General features: G+C 47.6%; 4 protein-coding genes across 4 annotated transcripts; all 4 read left to right on the forward strand.

Moving 5' to 3' along the window:
• Window positions 1–54: 54 nt before the first annotated feature.
• Window positions 55–2745, forward strand: camlg (calcium modulating ligand). The gene is made up of 4 exons (XM_084683654.1): window positions 55–384; window positions 585–1075; window positions 1258–1323; window positions 1653–2745. The coding sequence occupies exons 1-4, from the start codon at window positions 222–224 to the stop codon at window positions 1845–1847; spliced, it is 915 nt and encodes a 304-aa protein (XP_084539780.1). The 5' UTR covers window positions 55–221; the 3' UTR covers window positions 1848–2745.
• A 376-nt stretch (window positions 2746–3121) lies between these two features.
• On the forward strand, window positions 3122–15510 carry ddx46 (DEAD (Asp-Glu-Ala-Asp) box polypeptide 46). Its single transcript, XM_084683626.1, has 23 exons — window positions 3122–3272; window positions 3534–3716; window positions 3918–4040; window positions 4148–4235; window positions 4341–4509; window positions 4618–4886; window positions 5008–5118; window positions 5247–5412; window positions 5513–5633; window positions 6055–6230; window positions 6505–6626; window positions 6850–6928; window positions 8031–8113; window positions 8361–8525; window positions 8785–8947; window positions 9347–9540; window positions 12393–12530; window positions 12748–12897; window positions 13155–13382; window positions 13561–13779; window positions 13985–14129; window positions 14527–14600; window positions 15072–15510. The coding sequence occupies exons 1-23, from the start codon at window positions 3250–3252 to the stop codon at window positions 15117–15119; spliced, it is 3237 nt and encodes a 1078-aa protein (XP_084539752.1). The 5' UTR covers window positions 3122–3249; the 3' UTR covers window positions 15120–15510.
• A 206-nt stretch (window positions 15511–15716) lies between these two features.
• On the forward strand, window positions 15717–19801 carry c20h5orf24 (chromosome 20 C5orf24 homolog). Its single transcript, XM_084683657.1, has 2 exons — window positions 15717–16106; window positions 16615–19801. Exon 2 carries the CDS (start codon window positions 16621–16623, stop codon window positions 17272–17274), a length of 654 nt encoding a protein of 217 aa, XP_084539783.1. The 5' UTR covers window positions 15717–16106; window positions 16615–16620; the 3' UTR covers window positions 17275–19801.
• A 248-nt stretch (window positions 19802–20049) lies between these two features.
• On the forward strand, window positions 20050–23166 carry txndc15 (thioredoxin domain containing 15). Its single transcript, XM_084683648.1, has 5 exons — window positions 20050–20227; window positions 20806–21257; window positions 21464–21627; window positions 21761–21891; window positions 22487–23166. The coding sequence occupies exons 1-5, from the start codon at window positions 20152–20154 to the stop codon at window positions 22681–22683; spliced, it is 1020 nt and encodes a 339-aa protein (XP_084539774.1). The 5' UTR covers window positions 20050–20151; the 3' UTR covers window positions 22684–23166.
• The last annotated feature ends 23 nt before the right edge of the window (window positions 23167–23189 follow it).

Raw genomic sequence — 23189 nt, forward strand, 5'->3', positions numbered from 1 at the left:
AGCGTAATCTTAATGCGGTGTGGTAATTGACCGTGCGCGCGCTTCGTTCGCCGGAGGAGATGAGGTCATCAACGTGCGCAGTAACCAGCACTTCAGACAATGCAACTCGAGCCGATGAAGGCAGTTCTAGCGTTAATACAGTAATCTGATGATTTGGGGTTGTGCATTCATTCAATTCTAGGGTTTTAGTAGTTGTAGTAGAACAACTAATCTGGAAAGAGATGGAGTCGACAGGCGAAAGTAGTCCGAAAAGCCCCGAAGAGAGAAGCCCTCTCTCTGCTGCGCAGAAAAGAGCAGAAATTCGGAGGCGAAAATTGCTTATGAATTCCGAAGACAGGATGAACAGAATTGTGGGTTTCACCAAAATTGAGTCGGAAACCAACGGTAAATAAGTATTGCTTCGTTTTTCTGTTTATCCGAACTCGCCTTCAATCAGCCTGAATCCACTTGCCAGCCTGTGTTAGCTGTAGCTGTTTATGCTAGCCTAGCCGCCGTCCCAGGCATTCTCACATGAACGACGTGTATAAGAGTTGCACTAGCTAATAGGACTCTCTTGCTTTCCAATGTTTGCGTTGTCCCAACAGGGGCATCCAGAGGCGTCACAGAACCCAAGTTCCACCTGGACTTGGACGGAAGTGACGCATGGACCTCCCCATCCTCCGCCTCACCCCGACTGTCTCCGTTCGTCCCAGAGATCACCAGCAGCACCAGAAGCCACTCCCTCAACGCCACCCCAGAACGGAGGGGGTCCCCCCAGCCTGATAGCAGTGAGATGCTGGGCGGGGTTGGTGGTATGGGGGTGGAGGAGGAGGTTGTGGTGGGAGCAGCAGGGGTCCGTCAGAGGCCGAGGGGGGAACTGTCGTCGGACGAGCCAAACCGCTCCCCACGTAGAGGCCTGCAGAAGTATCTGTCCCGTTTTGATGACGCAATGAAGCTCAGGGGCCAGCTGGCCAATGAGAAGCCGGCTCAGGAGGGGAGTTCTGACCCGGAGGAGTTGGATTCCTTCAGGCTGTTCAGAATGGTGGGCAGCATCCTGCTCGCCATCTTCGTCAGGGTCTTCGTCTGCAAGTACCTGGTGAGTCCACGTTCGGTCAACGCTTCAGTCAGCAACTCACATTTAATTCCAATGTCAGGCATTTTAGAAAGAAACACTCATGTTCGATGTTCAGCGATATGTTCTTCAGATGGTAGATGCTGAGGAAATGGGAATTGTGTTTTGTTTACTAATGTGTGGTTTTCTTTTCTTCTCTTTTGCAGTCAATATTTGCTCCGTTTCTTACTCTGGAGTTGGCTTACATGGGCCTGTTCAAGTACTTTCCAAAGGTGAGTTTACGGCGACATACAAGGGGGGCATTTGAATCTTTGACCGTTTGATCTGCAGTCCGATTCTCTACCACTCAGCCATGCTAAATCTTTTTCTTGACACATAAAAAGTGTGGAAGTAGTGGCATCCTTCTCCATCTCTCACTTCATCTTCTCTTTTTCGGTTGTTCCTCCTCCTCCCTCTCCTCCTCCCTCTCCCTCATATCCCCTCTTCCTCCCTCTCCTCATCCTCCTCCTCTTCATCCCTCCCTCCCTCTCCTCCTCCTCTTCCTCCCTCTCCTCCTCTCTCCTATCTTCCCTCCTCATCCTCCTCTTCCTCCCTCCTCCAGGTGGAGAAGAAGGTCCAGACCACGGTCCTCACAGCCGCGCTGCTCCTGTCGGGCATCCCCGCGGAGGTCATCAACCGCTCCATGGACACATACCGGAGGATGGGCGACGTCTTCGCCGACCTCTGCATCTACTTCTTCACCTTCGTCCTCTGTCACGAGATCCTCGTGCTGATTGGCTCAGAGGAGGCGCAGTGAGGAAAGGGAGCCCGCCAAGCATCGTCGTCGTCGGGGGAAAAAAAAGGGTGTCGAAAGGTGTACCCCTGATCGTTTGCCGTAACCCCTGACCCACACCGCACCCCCCTCCATCTGCTATTCAAGCTTGGGGTTACACTACGATTTGCAAACAATACTTGGGGTGCGCTTGATTTATCCTCACCGCTGCAGCCACACCCCTGGGGCAGTCCCAGGAGTAGAAACTGAGGAATGAATCAAACTCGCCTCGTTCACCAGGTCATTTCATATCCAGAGTTGGAGACAGAACCTGAGGGTGAATACTCATCTGTAGAAAGCGGGCGTAACGGGATAGAGGGTTTGACATGCGTTGAGATGTGCTAACTTTTGTATGTGTTGACATTGGTTTGAAATATATAAACCCATAGGAGCTGCTTCAAGTTACCACACAATAAGTGTTACGTGACGTCCGTGTAGTCTTGTGATCTCTCCCCAGGTGAATATATAAACATACACACGTCACAGGGAGGACTGGAAATGCAATTTGCCGTTATTGATTTTTGCTGAATGTTTAAAGCTGTACTTGCACCCTTGTAAGCCCGAATAACCGTCAGCTTCTTGTACATGCATAACCCCGGGGGCAGTTGTGTAAGAGTGTAGAAACTGTCCCGGTATTCATTTGGAAAGTGTGCGTGGGTGTGTTATTTACTGGGACACAGTGGGATCTTACAAGCTTTTGTGTGTCTTTGCATGAGAACTTCGGCAGGTGAAGCAACAGTCAAACATTGCTTTGCAATGTTTTCTTTCTCAAACAATTTCACTATCGTTTTTTTTCTCTTTTTATTTAACTCTCTCTTTATCGTGTTACTTAACTGCTGATTCTACATTTTATTAAAATTAATTTATTTGGTGTGTCGGTGGCTTGTTTGTAATTGCATTTGAGTCCTTTATGGTTTGCTGTTTGGTTTCAGATATTTACAAGATAATTGTGTTCAATTACTTGAACTCTAGGTTGCTTTATTTATGAGTGTTTACTGGTATGTGAAATACTGAATCTATTAACTAAAATAAACCTCTTAATAGCTACAAAATATACTGGAATAAATGTGTGTAAAATTAATAAAACTCCCCCATAATCGTATATTTTGTCTTTTGTAGAGAGAACCTATCCCAAAAAGACTACGTTTTTGCGACACAGTCCGAAAGGGCAATACGTTTCAATGGAAAAAAAACCCATTTTTGTTAGGTCTCTGTTAACTACGACCTCCAAGCACTAGGGCGGCGCGTTTGAGCGCGTTTGTTCACAAGCACTGTCGCATCTCTCTGACGTAAATTGCGAATAACCGGACCAGACAACAACGCATGAAAACAATGTTGAAGTTTTAGCAATAAAGCTACCATTAAACATCGAAATTCAAGCAACTATATGAACATGGGGAGAGAGTCGAGGTAAGTCAGAATTGCTCAACTTCATATCACTGCTATCTTTTTTTAATTGTTTAAATAAGAAAGGATATTGCTTCCCCGTCGTGGATGTGCGAGTGCTAGCACGCTAGTCTTAGCTAACCAATGGAGTCTAGTCAGCAAGATAGGTAAAAAAGCCACTCAACTGGCTATTATTGAGCAGGTTATTTTTATGAAATGCAAATATTCGAATGCAGTTTAGCATTGTTGGTCATTTGATCAATTACCGTTTTACATATTTTTCAGACATTACAGGAAACGCTCTGCGTCAAGAGGACGATCGGGAAGTCGGTCTAAAAGTCGTTCCCCAGATAAACGATCAAAGAAAGATAACCGGGTAGCGAATCGCGACAGGGACCGGACCAGGCGGGAGCGGTCACGGAGTCGGGAACGACGTCGATCACGGTCTAGAGATAGGAAGCACCCAAGGTGTGTGTGTGTGTGTGTGTGTGTGTGTGTGTGTGTGTGTGTGTGTGTGTGTGTGTGTGTGTGTGTGTGTGTGTGTGTGTGTGTGTGTGTGTGTGTGTGTGTGTGTGTGTGTGTGTGTGTGTGTGTGTGTGTGATGGAGATAATCATTAACAGAAATTTGCCTATATGAGTGTGTTCTTATGTTGTTGTGGCTTGATGCAGGCGCTCCAGGAGCCGTGAGAGAAGGAGATCCCGCAGTCGCGACAGGCGGAGGTCCAAAAGTAGAAGCAGGGGAAGGCGGTCACGATCAGCCAGCCCCAGCAAAAGCAGGAAGACAGAGGAAAAGTACATTAAATACCAGGCACATTAACCCTAGTTGAGGTTATTAGTCGGGTCATTTCACATTCCAAAATATCATAACGTGAAATCTTCAATTCCCTCGATTGCTGTAGGTCCAAAAGCAAAGAGAAGGACAATCCTGAAGGCTCCTCCGAGAAGAAAAAGATAAAAGAAGAGAAAGAGGAGGAGAAAGTTGAAGACGTGAGTCCCGCTACCAAGCAGCGTCATAAAATTAAATGCATGCATGTATGCCATGTCTCAAAAAACCGAGCGACCCCTCCGCGCCCCCTCGATCTGTCCCCGCAGCAAGACTTCGACCAGAACAAGCTGGAGGAGGAGATGAGGAAGAGGAAGGAGCGAGTGGAGAAATGGAGAGAGGAGCAGAGGAAGAAGGCCATAGAAAACATCGGGGAGATCAAGAGAGAGCTGGAGGAGATGAAACAGGGGAAGAAGTGGAGCCTGGAAGATGATGACGGTGAGAAACGGACAACTTTGATTTCTCTTTTTTTTCCCCGCCTTCTCTGAAAACCCCCCGTGGTTTAAAACGTCGATCTGCCTTCGATCTTCTTCTTCTTGTTTTTAGATGACGACGAGGAGGGTCCGGCTCCCGCCGACGGGGATGAAGATGAGGAGGAGGAGGAGGGAGGCGAGGGAAAGGAGCCCAAAATGAAAGAGGTGAAGGAGGAGAAGGAGGACGACGAGGAAGAGAAGGAGGAGGAAGAGAAGGAGAAAGAGAAGGAGACTCCTATGGAACAGGAAGCTGAGGACGAGCTGGATCCTTTGGACGCCTACATGGAGGAGGTGAAGGAGGAAGTCAAGAAGTTCAACATGGGCGCCATGAAGGGGGACAAGGTTCGTCTGTTCGTCTCCCGGAGAGCCGCCATCTTTGTTTTACATCTCTGGTTTTTACAATGTGTTGGTTTCAGCTGGGATCCTTAACAGTGTATTTGATGGATTCTCTTATTTTAAATAGAAGGGGGGGATGACCGTAACCAAGGTTATGACCGTCCTCAAGACCAAAAAAGGAATACACACACACAAGAAGAAGGGAGAGCTGATGGAGAATGACCAAGATGCAATGGAGGTAAAGAGAGAGAGAGAGAGAGACGAGCATTAGAGAAAGAGTTGGCTGACATTATAGTCCTCTCTGTTCTCTGAAAAGGCCGGTCTCGGCATGACCCGATGTGACATCACTTCCTGTTCTCTTTTCAGTACTCCTCGGAGGAGGAGGAAGTGGATCTCCAGACCGCGCTGACCGGCTACCAGACCAAGCAGCGGAAGGTTCTGGAACCGGTCGACCACCAAAAGATCGAGTACGAGCCGTACCGCAAGAACTTCTACGTGGAGGTGCCAGAGCTGGGAAAGATGTCCCCGGAAGGTGTGTGTGTGTTGGAGAGAAGGGCCAAGACCCTCTTTGTGTGAGCCCCCCCATGCTGACCCCATAGCTACCTAACCATAACCCTGTCCCTGGTTTGCAGAGGTGAACGTGTACAGACTGGAGCTGGAAGGCATCATGGTGAAGGGGAAGGGCTGCCCCAAGCCCATCAAGTCCTGGGTTCAGTGTGGAACCTCCATGAAGATCCTCAGTGCTCTGAAAAGGTATGGGGTTTGTCATGGTGTTAGAAAGTGTTAGATGGTGATAGAAATGTAGGCATGTAGAAGTTCCCATGGATTTATGGGTTGAAAATAGGCCAAATTATTGGGGTGGGAAAGACTGAAAAATACCAAGCAGGTAAAATACATTCAGGCATTTAGCAGACGCTCTTATTCAGAGAGACTTGCAGTCAGTACAGGGACATTCTCCCAGAGGCAAGTAGGGTGAAGTGTCTTGCCCAAGGACACAACGTCATGTGCACCGGCCGGGAATCGAACTGGCAACCTTCAGATTACTAGCCCGCTCAGCCACCTGACTACATTGTCTATCAAGGGCATGGCAAACATACTCAAATAAGGTGTCCCGACCTACCGTGTTGGTGGGACGGAAACTTCTAGTCTGACATGCTTGTTTGTGTCCCTCCAGGCACAGCTATGAGAAGCCCACCCCCATCCAGGCCCAGGCCATCCCTGCCATCATGTCTGGCCGGGACCTGATTGGCATCGCCAAGACGGGCAGCGGCAAGACCATCGCCTTCCTCCTGCCCATGTACCGACACATCCTGGACCAGAGGCCTCTGGAGGAGGGGGAGGGGCCCCTCTGTAAGTCCATCCACCCATTCATGTATCCACCCATTCATGTATCCATGCCTGAATGGGTGAGGATCCACCCCCTTCCATACATGAATTCACCCATTCATCCACTCGTGCAGAAAAACAATAACCAGTGTCTGTTCTTTTAAAATGGGCTTACGCTGCACTAAAACAGCTCGGTGGTTAGAGCGTTTGTCTGCAGATCGATTGAGTTCAAATCCCCCCTGTACGTCACTTTGAATGAAACGGTTTGCGTTCTCCTCCCCCTCCCTCTTCCACCCAGCTGTGATCATGACCCCCACCCGCGAGCTGGCGCTGCAGATCACCAAGGAGTGCAAGAAGTTCTCCAAGCCTCTGGGACTACGCGTGGTGTGTGTGTATGGAGGCACGGGGATCAGCGAACAGGTGAATACACACACACACACACACCAGCAGTCACACTGCAGCTTGAAACATGAGTGGTGTTGATTTTAACGAGAAGCTGTAAAGTAAAAATGCGACGTTAAATAATTGTACGTGATACTATCCAGGGGTATGGGATAACGGGTTTAGTTAGATGTGTGATCAGATTGGACAATGCTAAGCTCTCTCTCTAACCTGGATGTGCTGTGCTGTCCTCGTGGTCTAGATAGCAGAGCTGAAGAGGGGGGCGGAGATCATCGTGTGCACCCCAGGGAGGATGATTGACATGCTCGGGGCCAACAGCGGTGAGTCCCTGATCTGGATCTGTCTGAGTATGATGATGATGAAGAGGCCAGGAAGGGACATCTGCAGTCTCTGCTTTTCTTGTGGTGTCTGTAAGCGATACTTATTGTACATATTGTACGTTTTGGAGGTTTACCCGTCCCTTGTCGTTAAGGTTAAAGTAATCGGTTCTCTGATTATTTTTGGGGTGAAAAATGCGTTGAATTTACGGTATCAGATGCTCGGTAGTACATCAATTGTTCAGGAAAGTGGAGGAGGGGAGGGAAGTGGAGGAGGAGAGGGGAGGTTAAAACAGACACTGCAGATTGATACTTGGGTGTGATTGTCCTGCCTAGCATGGAAAGTGTACAGGTACAAATGAGTTGCCGCCATTTTTACTCAACTGTCGACATTATTTGACTGTCTTGGGACTCACCTCCGCAACGAGTCGTATGAGGGGAGGATGAGCCGTCATGGCGGCCTCAGGTAGGTGGAGACAGCGGTGAAGGACGTTTTAAGGGAAACTACAAGATAACGGCAAAAATCTCTCTTCGCTTGTCTGGAGTTTGTCTGTGTGTGACATATTGTCTTGTCCGCTTGTGTGTAATACGAAGCTGTTTCAGAATGTGTCTGTTCCAGATGTTACCAGTCAATAAATGCAACTCTGTATAAGTAAACGTTAATTGTTGATCAATTAGATTATTTAATGGTTTAGTATGGTCTAGATTATAATGTGAATCTTCCACACATGCGAGGTAATCTCTAATATGTTTCTTTTGTAGGTGAAAAGGCGCTCAGATAATGCTTGATGTGACCCCCATCTCTTTTATTGTATCATGTGGCTGTTCAGTTCAGACATTTACAGGTCCCTCATTTCCTCTGAGATGGTACGCAAGACGAGAGACAAGACAAACGCACCCGAATAATCTGGCCACTTAAAAGTAGTCCTTAGCGACTGTATATATTTTTATTGAAAAGTCTTGCGTCTTTTTTGGGGGGTTTGTTAAGCTGTTACTTTTTAACCTCCGTTAGATAGCTGTAATGTTAGGTTTGGTGTTACGAGAGATTCTGGGAGTTCGATATGTGACCGTTTCCTCCTGTTGCCGTTTCTCCCCGGGTGTCCAGGTCGCGTCACCAACCTGCGCAGGGTCACGTACGTGGTTGTGGACGAGGCTGACAGGATGTTCGACATGGGTTTTGAACCACAGGTAACCCACAGCGACTCTCTTCTCACACCGCTTGGCTGCCAACCCTAGGGGGAAGTAATCTGCACACCACATCTAAAGCATGGCGTACTTTCACACTCCCACTACATCTATCTGATGTATGACAGTTGTAAAAATATAGTCGAATTTTGACGTGAAACTGTTTTGAAAGCCACACATTGTTAGATGGTATCCAAAACCTACCTAACCCTGAATCACAATCCTCCCCAAACCCCCACCCCTCCCCCAGGTGATGCGCATCATGGACAACGTGCGGCCGGACCGGCAGACCGTCATGTTCTCCGCCACGTTCCCCAGGGCCATGGAGGCGCTGGCCCGCCGCATCCTGTCCAAGCCCATCGAGGTGCAGGTGGGCGGGCGCAGCGTCGTCTGCTCTGACGTGGAGCAGCACGTGGTGAGGAGGCGCTCCTGAGACTGTTTGTGATCGTAGATGCCGTTTGTGATCGTAGATGCCGTTTGTGATCGTAGATGCCGTTTGTGATCGTAGATGCCGTTTGTGATCGTAGATGCCGTTTGTGATCGTAGATGCCGTTTGTGATTGTAGATGCCGTTTGTGATCGTAGATGCCGTTTGTTATCGTAGATATTGTTCATGATCTCCTTTGCAACGTTTCACCGGCTTAACCCTCTGCCTTGGTGTGTGTGTGTGTGTAGCTGGTGATCGAAGAGGACAAGAAGTTCCTGAAGCTGCTTGAGATCCTGGGTCACTACCAGGAGAAGGGTAGCGTCATCATCTTCGTGGACAAGCAGGAGCACGCCGACGGGCTGCTGAAAGATCTCATGAAGGCCTCCTACCCCTGCATGTCTCTGCACGGAGGTACGTGGAACAGATCCGTGACAGCGCTTTCGCCTGTCATGCTATTGGTTGTGCCGCCTTTGCGTGAACGCGGCTTGACGCCAAGGTCCTAGAAGATGAATAATATCGAGCTGTAATCAGCAGTGGGAACCGAAGTGTAAGCGGAGCTGTTAAGAAGGGGAGGGGAGTCTGAAGCGATTCACGACCAAGCATTTACATTTAGCAGACGCTCTTATCTTGAGCGACTTACAGTAAGAACAGGGACATTCCCCCCCGAGGCAAGTAGGGTGAAGTGCCTTCCCCAAGGACACAACGTCATTTTGCACGGCGGGGAATCGATCCAGCAACCTTCTGATTACTATCCCGACTCCCTCACCGCTCAGCCATCTGATCCGTGTGTTCCGGGCTGGTGTTTTTCAGGCATCGACCAGTACGACAGAGACAGCATCATCAACGACTTCAAGAACGGCACCTGCCGTCTGATGGTGGCCACGTCTGTGGCGGCCAGGGGCCTGGACATCAAGCACCTGATCCTGGTGGTCAACTACAACTGCCCCAACCACTACGAAGACTACGTCCACAGGGCGGGGCGAACGGGCCGAGCAGGGAACAAGGTCAGAGTTCAGCCAGTTCTGGGAACAAGGTCAGAGTTCAGCCCGTTCTGGGACCAAGGTCAGAGTTCAACCAGTTCAGGGAACAAGGTCAGAGTTCAGCCAGTTCAGGGAACAAGGTCAGAGTTCAGCCAGTTCTGGGAACAAGGTCAGAGTTCAGCCCGTTCTGGGAACAAGGTCAGAGTTCAGCCAGTTCAGGGAACAAGCTCAGAGTTCAGCCAGTTCAGGGAACAAGGTCAGAGTTCAGCCAGTTCTGGGAACAAGGTCAGAGTTCAGCCCGTTCTGGGAACAAGGTCAGAGTTCAGCCAGTTCAGGGAACAAGCTCAGAGTTCAGCCAGTTCAGGGAACAAGGTCAGAGTTCAGCCAGTTCAGGGAACAAGGTCAGAGTTCAGCCAGTTCAGGGAACAAGGTCAGAGTTCAGCCAGTTCAGGGAACAAGGTCAGAGTTCAGCCAGTTCAGGGAACAAGGTCAGAGTTCAGCCAGTTCAGGGAACAAGCTCAGAGTTCAGCCAGTTCAGGGAACAAGGTCAGAGTTCAGCCAGTTCAGGGAACAAGCTCAGAGTTCAGCCAGTTCAGGGAACAAGCTCAGAGTTCAGCCAGTTCAGGGAACAAGGTCAGAGTTCAGCCAGTTCAGGGAACAAGGTCAGAGTTCAGCCAGTTCAGGGAACAAGGTCAGAGTTCAGCCAGTTCAGGGAACAAGGTCAGAGTTCAGCCCGTTCTGGGAACAAGGTCAGAGTTCAGCCAGTTCAGGGAACAAGGTCAGAGTTCAGCCAGTTCAGGGAACAAGGTCAGAGTTCAGCCAGTTCAGGGAACAAGGTCAGAGTTCAGCCAGTTCAGGGAACAAGGTCAGAGTTCAGCCAGTTCTGGGAACAAGGTCAGAGTTCAGCCCGTTCTGGGACCAAGGTCAGAGTTCAGCCAGTTCAGGGAACAAGCTCAGAGTTCAGCCAGTTCAGGGAACAAGGTCAGAGTTCAGCCAGTTCAGGGAACAAGGTCAGAGTTCAGCCAGTTCAGGGAACAAGGTCAGAGTTCAGCCAGTTCAGGGAACAAGGTCAGAGTTCAGCCAGTTCAGGGAACAAGGTCAGAGTTCAGCCAGTTCAGGGAACAAGGTCAGAGTTCAGCCAGTTCAGGGAACAAGGTCAGAGTTCAGCCAGTTCAGGGAACAAGCTCAGAGTTCAGCCCGTTCTGGGAACAAGGTCAGAGTTCAGCCAGTTCAGGGAACAAGGTCAGAGTTCAGCCAGTTCAGGGAACAAGCTCAGAGTTCAGCCAGTTCAGGGAACAAGGTCAGAGTTCAGCCAGTTCAGGGAACAAGGTCAGAGTTCAGCCAGTTCTGGGAACAAGGTCAGAGTTCAGCCCGTTCTGGGACCAAGGTCAGAGTTCAGCCAGTTCAGGGAACAAGGTCAGAGTTCAGCCAGTTCAGGGAACAAGGTCAGAGTTCAGCCAGTTCAGGGAACAAGGTCAGAGTTCAGCCAGTTCAGGGAACAAGGTCAGAGTTCAGCCAGTTCAGGGAACAAGGTCAGAGTTCAGCCAGTTCAGGGAACAAGCTCAGAGTTCAGCCAGTTCAGGGAACAAGGTCAGAGTTCAGCCAGTTCAGGGAACAAGGTCAGAGTTCAGCCAGTTCAGGGAACAAGCTCAGAGTTCAGCCAGTTCAGGGAACAAGCTCAGAGTTCAGCCAGTTCAGGGAACAAGGTCAGAGTTCAGCCAGTTCAGGGAACAAGGTCAGAGTTCAGCCAGTTCAGGGAACAAGGTCAGAGTTCAGCCAGTTCAGGGAACAAGCTCAGAGTTCAGCCAGTTCAGGGAACAAGCTCAGAGTTCAGCCAGTTCAGGGAACAAGCTCAGAGTTCAGCCAGTTCAGGGAACAAGCTCAGAGTTCAGCCAGTTCAGGGAACAAGCTCAGAGTTCAGCCAGTTCAGGGAACAAGCTCAGAGTTCAGCCAGTTCAGGGAACAAGGTCAGAGTTCAGCCAGTTCAGGGAACAAGGTCAGAGTTCAGCCAGTTCAGGGAACAAGGTCAGAGTTCAGCCAGTTCAGGGAACAAGCTCAGAGTTCAGCCAGTTCAGGGAACAAGGTCAGAGTTCAGCCAGTTCAGGGAACAAGCTCAGAGTTCAGCCAGTTCAGGGAACAAGCTCAGAGTTCAGCCAGTTCAGGGAACAAGGTCAGAGTTCAGCCAGTTCAGGGAACAAGGTCAGAGTTCAGCCAGTTCAGGGAACAAGGTCAGAGTTCAGCCAGTTCAGGGAACAAGGTCAGAGTTCAGCCAGTTCAGGGAACAAGGTCAGAGTTCAGCCAGTTCAGGGAACAAGGTCAGAGTTCAGCCAGTTCAGGGAACAAGGTCAGAGTTCAGCCAGTTCAGGGAACAAGGTCAGAGTTCAGCCAGTTCAGGGAACAAGGTCAGAGTTCAGCCAGTTCAGGGAACAAGCTCAGAGTTCAGCCAGTTCAGGGAACAAGGTCAGAGTTCAGCCAGTTCAGGGAACAAGCTCAGAGTTCAGCCAGTTCAGGGAACAAGGTCAGAGTTCAGCCAGTTCAGGGAACAAGGTCAGAGTTCAGCCAGTTCAGGGAACAAGGTCAGAGTTCAGCCAGTTCAGGGAACAAGGTCAGAGTTCAGCCAGTTCAGGGAACAAGGTCAGAGTTCAGCCAGTTCAGGGAACAAGGTCAGAGTTCAGCCAGTTCAGGGAACAAGGTCAGAGTTCAGCCAGTTCTGGAAGGGATGCACGCCAGACTTCCAAGTTTTTTATTTTTTTTCTCTGTCTGAATTGGGGGGGGGGGGGGGGGGTTCAGAGCTTGTTAGAATCGTTTTGTTTCTATAGCGATGTATTCTTCTGCTCATCTGCCCCCCCCCACCACCCTCCTTGCTGTCTCCTCAGGGTTTTGCCTACACCTTCATCACAGAGGACCAGGTGCGCTACGCCGGAGACATCCTCAAGGCGCTGGAGCTGTCTGGGTCTCCGGTCCCTCCAGAGCTGGAGAAGCTGTGGGCCTCCTTCAAAGACCAGCAAAAAGCCGTGAGCAGCAAGCAGAACTAGCATGTAGCAGAACTAGCACGTAGCTGAACTAGCACGAAGCTGAACTAGCAACCAGATGTTCCTAGATAACAAATTTCCTCCTCACTGCCCCTGTTACCGTTACTAAAACATATATGACCAAATGTTTGCCCATTTCATCGTAGCGACCTGGAAGTTGTTTCCTTGTTGACTCGGAAAGTTGTTTCCATGTCTCCAGGAAGGGAAAAGCATCAAGAGCAGCAGTGGGTTCTCTGGGAAGGGCTTCAAGTTCGACGAGACGGAACACGCGCTGGCCAATGAGAGGAAGAAGCTGCAGAAGGCCGCGCTGGGTCTGCAGGACTCCGACGACGAGGACGGGGCCTTGGACGTGAGTTACCCGTCTGGGTGTTCTAAATCAAATACACCCACGCAAGCTCGTTTCAGACTCTTGTACTTGTGTGGGTCCAACGGAAACTAAAATCCTAAGTTAGGTTTAGCTATCTGACAAAAGACTATGTCCTGTCCGACACATGACGTGACAAATTGAGGTTGAGCACAGTTTTATAAAACTCACAAAGCTACAACAATGTAGAGCAAAATGTACTAAAATTTAACACCTAACCCCCTCCATCTTTGACCTTTCAGATCGACGAGCAGATCGAGAGCATGTTCAACTCCAAGAAGAGGGTGAAGGACCTATCCGCCCCGGGGGGGGCCGGGGGGGGCATGGGGGCCATGGCAGCAGCGGTGGCGGCCGCAGGGGGGCTGGCTAACCTCGGGGCTCCGTCCGCCGGAAACATCCAGAAGCTGGAGATGGCCAAGAGGCTAGCCCTGCGCATCAACGCCCAGAAGAACCTCGGAGCAGAGGCCCAGGTAGGGGACCGGGGACCTGTGTGTGTGTCGTCTGAGATTAAGCTTTAATCTTTGTTCTATAATATGTGCGTATGCTCACATTTATATGTTTGCCCATGTAACATGTAAATGAAAACAAAAGCAATCATCTCTCCTTTTCCTCCTTTCTCTCCCTCCTTTCCCCTCTGTGTCTGGGCAGGATGTGATGCAGCAGGCCACCAACGCCATCCTGAGGGGCGGCACCATCCTGGCGCCCTCGGTGTCGGCCAAGACGATCGCGGAGCAGCTGGCGGAGAAGATCAACGCCAAGCTCAACTACATCCCCGTGGAGAAGCTGGAGGAGGAACGCCAGGCCGCCGAGCAGGCGGAGACTGTCAAGAGATACGAGGAGGAGCTGGAGATTAACGACTTCCCCCAGGTGAGAGAGACACTTCCTGTCTGGACGGCCAGCGGTTCTGATCCCGTCTCCCGTGTCTTGTTTGGTGGCGAGGTTGAAGCTTGTTTGTTGGGAACTTCACGGCTGGGCGTTTCGTTTAGGGAGGGGTTAGTCGGCTATCTGGATTTGTCCTCTTGGTGGAAACCCAACGATTCATGTGCGTGTGTTCGCCCCTCCCCCCCCCCAGACTGCCAGGTGGAAGGTGACGTCCAAAGAAGCCCTGCAGAGGATTGGAGAGTACTCTGAGGCAGCCATCACCATCCGGGGAACCTACTTCCCCCCGGGCAAGGAGCCCAAGGAGGGGGAGCGCAAGATCTACCTGGCCATAGAGAGTACGCCGCTCGCACCTACACCTCTACGATCCTCGCTAACATGCTCACCGCTACACTCAACATACTTAACATTTACACCATCACGAATGTTGATCAACAGTTGGTTTATTATCAGGACTAGTTTACAGTCATGTGAAGATTTACTGACTTACTCACGGTGGGCAGAAGACTACGTACTCTGACACTTACACACTTATCACTTCAAATTATTATTGCTGAATTATAACTATTATGTCGTTTTATAGTGAACTTTGTCTGAAAGCAGGTAATTAAATGTTACCTTCTTCTCCACCTAGTGAATGGTTCTGTGGCGTGGTTGCAGGTTCTCTAAGCTGGAGTGATGTGGCGATTTGTGTTGTTTGGTGATTTGCATTGTGATGGTGTTGTGTTTTGCCAGGTGCTAATGAGCTTGCCGTTCAGAAGGCCAAGGCTGAGATCACACGCCTGATCAAGGAAGAGCTCATCAGACTTGTAAGTTCTCTCTCTGCTAGTTATGCCTTCCAGGCTCTCTCTCTCTACTAGTAATGCCTTCCAGTGTCTCTCTGCCTCTCTCTCTACTAGTAATGCCTTCCAGGCTCTCTCTCTACTAGTAATGCCTTCCAGTGTCTCTCTGCCTCTCTCTCTACTAGTAATGCCTTCCAGTGTCTCTCTGCCTCTCTCTCTACTAGTAATGCCTTCCAGTGTCTCTCTGCCTCTCTCTCTACTAGTTATGCCTTCCAGGCTCTCTCTCTCTCTCTACTAGTAATGCCTTCCAGTGTCTCTCTGCCTCTCTCTCTACTAGTAATGCCTTCCAGTGTCTCTCTGCCTCTCTCTCTACTAGTAATGCCTTCCAGTGTCTCTCTGCCTCTCTCTCTACTAGTAATGCCTTCCACTCATGTCAGCTCCTGGGTTTTCAACGGTTTATTTTCTCTTGACTGTTTTCTGTAACTTTTCTTTTCACAGCAAAACTCTTACCAACCGACCAGCAAAGGAAGATACAAGGTGTTGTAGAGGGAGATCGCATCATCTGATCTGTTTGAATGTTTTAGTATATTTTTGTAAATGTCACAACCCCTGTTAACTTCCCGTAGGGATTTCTCTAAAATGTGTTGGTGTATTTCAGTTGTTGATTCACTCAGGTGGGATTTATCATAGACATTTTATTGATCTGTTTTCCAGAATTTAACATGTTGAGCTCTTTGCCAACAAAATTCTTGCATTGGTTATTCAAACATCTCGTATATATGCAGTTAAAAACTTTAATTTCAGTGTAAGATATCTTTATAACTTTTCCCTGTAAACAGTTGCGACCTGTACACACAGTTTTTTTAAGAACCACCATCAACAGTGTAATGTTTTTACTTGTTTGCCCCCCACAATAAAACGATGTGTTGATAAGGAACCTTTTGTCATCGTCAGTGGTGTTCTGAATTAATTTTATTTACTTTGATTTAAAATATCTGTTGTATAGACTGAAATAACAAGCCGGGGAAATCGTATCAAACATTTACATTTCTGCAGTATCTAGAGTGCATTTATACTGAGAGATATTCGGGAAGGGGCATTCTGGAAGGAGGGAGTGTGACGTACGATGGGTGGATCGGTGCTACAAAATCACGGCGTGTGCAACCCTTGTTTCGGGCAAAATCCCCAAATTTACGATAGTCTATAGTATTGCCATAAATCTGGATTAACATTTGAACTGTAATTCCTTTGCTTTATTCCCTTTTGGAATAACGCGCATGCTCAGTCGTTTCCGTGGTTTATTAATTTTTAATGGTAATGGCTGCGTTTCTCATCTAAAGTCGAGCCGCAGAGGAAGACCTATAATAACGACTTCCCGTGGCTTCGGTTGATGTAAACTGTCGTTTGGTGAAGCTTTTCAAATCGATCGCTCGTAATCCACTTCGAAAATGGACCGACTCTTGATTTGAATGATGGAAGATCTGTCATTTTTGTGTTTAACCCTCTGCATTCCATGATCCGCACACAATCGAGGTACAGTAATCGCTTGTTTTTTCATGTAGCACGTTAAATTACCCGATATGTGGCTGTCAGCGACACTAAAATAGGAAATGGGGTAATATACCATAATAAGATTTCCCTGTGTTGTTGTCGAAGTAGAAGTTGTGAATTTAAACGGTGTCGGCGTTGTCGGTAATTTAAATGATCTTATTCTCTCAAGACATGATTCATGATGTTCTGACGAGGGTAGCAGCTAATACGATCAAACCCGAGAAAGCTAATTGTTTGACACGTTTACTTATTTGTCAATGAAGCTACCCCCCAAGCTAGTTACTGCAAACGCATTAACAGTATGCTACCTTCACGAGCCAGACAAAGGCTTCCCGTTACTGACAAAAGTTTGATGTCCCCTTTGTTTAGGGTTGAGCTCTGGCTCTTGCCAAAACTTCCCAACATTTTAATGCATTTCTCAGGTGTTGTATTTGGCAAGTAACGTGTGCTCATACCAAAACGATAAAGTTTAACCCTTTCTATCCCACAGAAGAAAATGATGAGCCAGGTAGCCAACAATGGGAGTGACTACTGCATGAGTGGCAGGTCATCCTGCCTGGCAGAAGATGGCCACCACCCTTCCGCTCACTTCGACCTCTGCTCCGCCCAGTCCAACAAGTTCTACCCTCCACCCCCGCATCCGCCCTCACTGCAAATGACCCTCGCTCCCATGCCCTTACCCCCCCAGAACCACGCCCACACCAAGCCCCTGCCTCCCCCGAACCACCCCCACACCAAGCCCATGCCTTGCCAGAGGCAGACGGGCGGGGGCGAACCGTGCCAGACGTCCGCCGGCATCAAGAACGACAAAACCGACGACGCCAAGAAGAAGAAGGTGCCCGGGCGTTCCGGAAGGAGGGGCAGGCCATCCGGAACCACCAAATCCGCGGGCTACAGAACCAGCACCGGTCGACCTCTCGGTACCACCAAGGCTGCCGGGTTCAAGACCAGCCCGGGAAGACCCCTGGGGACCACCAAGGCGGCGGGCTACAAGGTCAGTCCAGGACGCCCCCCGGGCAGCATAAAGACCCTCTCTCGGCTCACCAAACTGGGCTACGGCCCCTGTGGCAGCACGGCGGCGTTTCCGTACGCCGTGCCGCACAAGGGCATCTGCACGCCCTCCTGCAAGGAGAAGGAGGCCAACGAGTAGAGCTATCGCTTGTCTCTGTGCCTTCTCTGGAGTAGGGGTGGTGTGCCGTATTACGTCCTGTCCAACTGGGGAGGGGAATGTGAGGGGGAAAACTCCTGGGATTGGTCCTTCAGCTTGACATCTTAGGCCTGTAAGACACAGCGGAACATCTTTGGCCTATGGAATTCCTTAGTTCTGTTGTTGCATTCTCTCGTTGAACCAATAGTAGCTTTTTTTATTGGGCTGGCTATTCGATGCCGGTCGTGGTCAAGCCTACGCCGCTCCAGATGAGAAGATGCTGATGTAAAGACTCGTTTTTAATAACATCGGTGTCACCTTACCCTGCCTGCTTACAGCCCTACATACAAGCAGGTTTGCGGTGGTTCCCATATCATATTGTATCCCATATGGCTCATACGAGAGTGTACAAAAGACAATTGTGAATCGGGATGTTATTTTGCACTGATTGATGTCACGCTACACAGGATTCAAAGACCTAATTATCTGTTTTATGTCAGAATGCCCTTTGTTATTCTGGTATGAATGGTTTGTTGTGTTTTTGGTCATCTCACTCAACAACATAATCAATACTAGCATGCAGAAATTTAACAGACAACCAGAAAAGTGAGTGATAATTTAACGACGACTTGCTTATATTGGACCATCACCTATAACTTTGGCGTCATGTTTGCCTATGGGATGTTATGAATCAAATCTTTTTAGGATTTCAGGATGCTGTGCAATTTTTTTTCTTGTTATTTTTTTTTTTTTACAAATGTTTTATGTGAGAATGCTTCAAGTCGACTGGGTTACCTCAATCAGACTGGGAGAAACCGGAACCGCTCTGATACAGAGCATGTCAGTGTTTTTCCTCACAGGATGATGACGCTCTGAGTTACAGTCTCTTTCCCCTTCGTACAAAACCAAAAGGCAACTGTTGTGTTTCATTTAAGAAATAAGACAATCAGATCAGCAAGTTAAACTGTTTCTCTAGTTGCTGTTTGTTTACGTGTGACTTTACATACGTTGTCTCCTAGCATCATGTCACATATATGGCTATCATTTGTCAACTATGAACAGGATAGATTTACTCTTGAGTATATGGAAGTGATTAAAAAGACTGCCCTGTGTTTATTATTTTCCTTACAATAGCCTGTCATTATTATACCATCTATCATCTTTGATATTTTATGTTTTAATGTCATTGAGTTTTTATTTTCAGGATTTTTGTGGTCACCTTGATGGTCACTTCTATTTTAGTTCAAGAGGAGTTTAGTACTAAAGCCTTGCATCATTAACGGGGGACAACATGACTTTGTTAACGTGTCAATCGAGATTATACCTACTCTCCGATGTTTTTCTGTCACTTTCATCACCCCTTACCAAAGACTATAATGGTTCATCCCACGATACTATGGATTCAGTGCATGCTGGCATTCTTCCTAAATCCGATTATTAGAATGACTGTCAAAATGTATCTTTGGATATGAAAGTCTTTGTAACTTCTTGGAAAAGCACTTATTTACCTCTTCTAACCGGCTTTACTAATGTACATATATAAAACAGTTCCCTCAGTACTTTATATACTCACACATACCCAGTGCTTATATACACAGATGGTGTATATAACTAATGTATTTAAAGCTCCAGTATCCTTCTATAAATGTGACCCTGTAAATGCTTACAGGGTCTGAAATCCTATTTTAAACTCCTTAAAAAAATTAGCAGTACTGTAAATCTATTAAACATGGGTAGAAACGTTATCTTCATATTTTACACTGCTGTGCATAGTGCCTTGAATGTGGTGTCTATGTAGCAATGTTTCACTTTTCACACAATGACCCTTGTCATATAAAGTATTCCCTACAAGTAAAACGTGTAACCCTTCACTCTTATGGCTGAGTTTGTTAGCTTAATATACTGTATATGAAATATATGTGAAGACATAACATACAGTTTGTTGTTAAATTGTTGCGGGGTTATGGTTCTAAAAAACCTTTGGTTTAAAAAAATGTTTTATTGTTGTTTTTTTTGCACATATGTGTGAGTTATCATTTTCCCCACAGAACACAAAACAGATGTGTCTTCTGCTTTGAATCACTCTTTCCCAGTAATGTTATATGAACACATTTGATCCCGTTAAGGATAGAATTATAGTTAACTGTTATCCAGTTTGTAACACAAGAAGTATAGTAAAATCTTCACATAAATCATATCAGGGTGACAACTTCATACTTACATTTGATCAGGGTTTGTTTATTAACTCGTTTGTACTTTTATTCCCACAATATATAGTTGTTAATTGTCTCATATATTTGCGCGAGGTGCTATATTCTGCTTGTTTGTTATTCCCACCAGCCATCCTTATACCCGACCACAAACACAGTGTTTGTTTTCTATATATAATATTTCTTTTTAAGCAAAGGGAAACCACCGTAGGACTTGTATTTGGTAGACTAATGAGATGAATTTGTATTCTTGTTTTATTATCCTTGCATGATTGTCGGGTGTTGAAGAGATATGAATAAACTTGAATTGATAATCTTGACTGATTTGTTATATTATTGAAACGTAATGATAACATGGTACCTAATATAGTTTAATACAACGCAATATTCTCCAAACCACCAGTAAATACATTTGAAAACGATCAAGGACACAAGAGCTACTTTCTGAATTGAATGTTAATAAAGCTACGTTCATAAATTCGACGAAACCCAAAGGGCGGTCCTCTGAAGAGCTTTACCCGGAAGTCAAAGTCAAAGTGTTGGTACGTATGTATAAGGTTTCCTCTGTTACATAGACACATGTAATTGGTTCCTATGAGTTTGTCAAAATGGGGTCCTGATACCTACTAGTCTAAAAAACATCTACATCATTTTTACATTTAACGTTACTATGGCGTGGTTATCAAGTACCGTACTTGTATATGCTGTGTTACTAGCGTTTTATTTGACGTCCTCGTTTGCTCAAGGTAGGTGACTGGAGACAGTTAGCTAAGGCTATTCTGTTACTGTACTGTAACTATCGCACTAGCTAGCTAGCACAGACATGTACTAGAGCTAGGTAGTTATTAAATAAAACTGTCTTGAGTAAAAGACAAGTTCTTTATTGTTTTCATGAGAACAACTATTTCCAGAGTACTACCATTTTGAACCATACACGCTTGTTAATCATTGTTTATATTGGTTATTACAGTATTACAATGTGTATTATAGCAGTTGGTCGATCATGTAAACAGTACGTAGGTCGTTAGCTCTATATATCGAAGTGAAGTCATAACATCTACAAAGTAATAAGTATGAATGTCAGTTTGATTGGCTTACAAAAGTCAAAGTTCAGTGTCGAAGTTACAATTGTGTACACTGAAGATCTAATTGAACCCTCGTGTTTTTCATAATCTGTATGAGTCTGTATCATCCTTATTTTCATATTCTGTACAAATAATATCACAGAGTTAAATCATTTTTGCTTCACTGCTATTACAGCTGATTTCATGTTGCTGTTTTATATCTGAAATATTTAATGTTCTGGGTTCTTTTGTGTCAAAAGAAAATGATGAGCTGCCAGAGTTTGATTTTTCGGAGGATCTTGGTTCTGACCCGGAGAATCGTCCCGAGTTTGTGAGGATGGATAATCTGGAGTCTCAGCCGAAGAGGCAGTACAAAACGGCCGAGATCGCGGACGCCTTGATGGGCACTGAACTCCCTGCAGACCCGTCGGGCTTGGAGTCACTGATCCCCAAGAACGTGAAAGACTTCCAGATGGGGTTCTCCCCTCCATGTGACGACGACGCTCAGTGCGGTATTCCGCAGAACCCCGGGGAACCTGCCGACGGGAACGTCGTGGAACCCTCTCAGCAGGTTACGCTGGGAATGGTCCACGTGGATGGCATGGCAACGGAGGACCAGAATGCCACTGCCAAGACGTACAAAGTCAACTGTGAGAGGAGGAACATCACAGGCATCGAGAACTTCACTGTGCAGGTCCTCAACGCCTCACAGGTACTGTCATTTCTCCAGTCCAGACATCTAGATCAGGGGATGGGGTGTACAGGGGTCCCTGAAAAATGTGCCATCTTAAAAGGGGTCCCTGGTTTCAAGAAAGATTTGAGAAAAGCTGTCCTAAACTCACTCAGACACTCAACTTCCTTGTGGTGGTACGAAACACAGGTTTTTGTGAAGTTGAGGCATTCTCTGTGTCCTCACAGGATCTGATGGAGTTTTTAAACGGCAACAACACTGAGTGTTCCCTCGTGCTGTTCTTCACCACCTGGTGCCAGTTCTCCGCCAGCCTGGCGCCCCACTTCAACGCTCTGCCGCGCGTCTTTCCCAGCATGCACTTCCTTGCCCTGGATGCCTCGCAGCACAGCAGGTAACCTGGTCTGGTCGTCACGTGACTTCCGGTCCTCCATTCTTCAGCAGCAGCGGACAGTGACAAGTAGCTGTTTGCCGTGTGTTTGCCGTGTGTGCTATGAAATAACATGCCACCCTCTGTTTGTGCACAGTCTGTCCACCAGGTTTGGAACAGTTGCCGTGCCCAACATTCTGTTGTTCCAGGGCGTCAAGCCTATGGCCAGGTTCAACCATACCGACAGAACTCTGGACACGTTGGTGTCCTTCATAGCCAACCAAACAGGTCTGTACACAACAGGAAGTGTGTACCTGGCGTCCGTCTTTCATCTATTCATCCATCCTTCATCCCTCAAGCTGTCCCGATTTGCCTCTTCCGTCCCTGTGTCGTGTTCCCTGTGTTGTGTTCCCTGTGTCCTGTTCCCTGTGTCCTGTTCCCTGTGTCCTGTTCCCTGTGTCCTGTTCCCTGTGTCGTGCTTCCTGTGTCCTGTTTCCTATGTCCTGTTTCCTATGTCCTGTTTCCTATGTCCTGTTCCCTGTGTCCTGTTCCCTGTGTCCTGTTCCCTGTGTCGTGCTTCCTGTGTCCTGTTCCCTGTGTCGTGCTTCCTGTGTCCTGTTCCCTGTGTCCTGTTCCCTGTGTCCTGTTTCCTGTGTCCTGTTCCCTGTGTCCTGTTTCCTGTGTCCTGTTCCCTGTGTCCTGTTCTCCTGTGTCCTGTTCCTCTGTGTCCTGTTCTTCTGTGTCCTGTTCTTCTGTGTCCTGTTCTCTGTGTCCTGTTCTTCTGTGTCCTGTTCCCTGTGTCCTGTTCCCTGTGTCCTGTTCCCTGTGTTGAGTTCCCTTTGTCATGTCCCTCTGTCTAATCCCGTTCCGCCCGTGTCTCCAGGTTTCGAGGCGAGCGTAGACCGGAACGTCACCGACGCCGACCGCTCCGGGCCCCTCCTCAGCGTGTCCATGAAGAGCATTGATTGGCTGTTGGTTTTCTCCATACTGTTCATCTCCAGCTTCACAATCTATGCCATCTTGAGGACGGACAGCATCCGCTGGCTCATACCCGGCCAGGAGCACGAACACCAGGAATAAAACAAATGCACCCCTTGTCTGGGTTTACCCTTGTTCCTGTGTAAGGCTGGGGTACAATCTTTCCCCCCTCCCCACCTCTAAATTGTGTGACCTCTAAATTGTTTCGAAGGGGCATCGTGCTGAACCACACACTTTTGATAAGACTGTAACACGGAAAGCATGCTGAAAACACTGCGTCTGGATTTCAGTTGCTGTCTGTTGGGGATTGTTTTTTAGGTGAGAGTAGGATTAATCTAATTTGGGACCCAAAAGCAAGGAATATGTAAAGATCTTGGAGATACAATATGAATCTTTACAAACTCCTTGCCCAGGCTAAGGAAGGACCTGACACTATCTGCTATGTTAGGATGGTGTTATTGCCTTTTGAAAAATGTGATTTGAGATGTACATAATTATTTGCCGAATGACTGAATTTATGGAAATGTTTTCTCTGCGGTTTTGTGCTGTGATTTAATAAAACTGGAGGTTTGAGTGTGTAAAGAATGTTGAGTGTTGTGTACAGTCAA

Source organism: Hypomesus nipponensis, chromosome 20 (assembly GCF_054491055.1).
Source record: "Hypomesus nipponensis isolate SF chromosome 20, ASM5449105v1, whole genome shotgun sequence".
NCBI lineage: Eukaryota > Metazoa > Chordata > Actinopteri > Osmeriformes > Osmeridae > Hypomesus > Hypomesus nipponensis.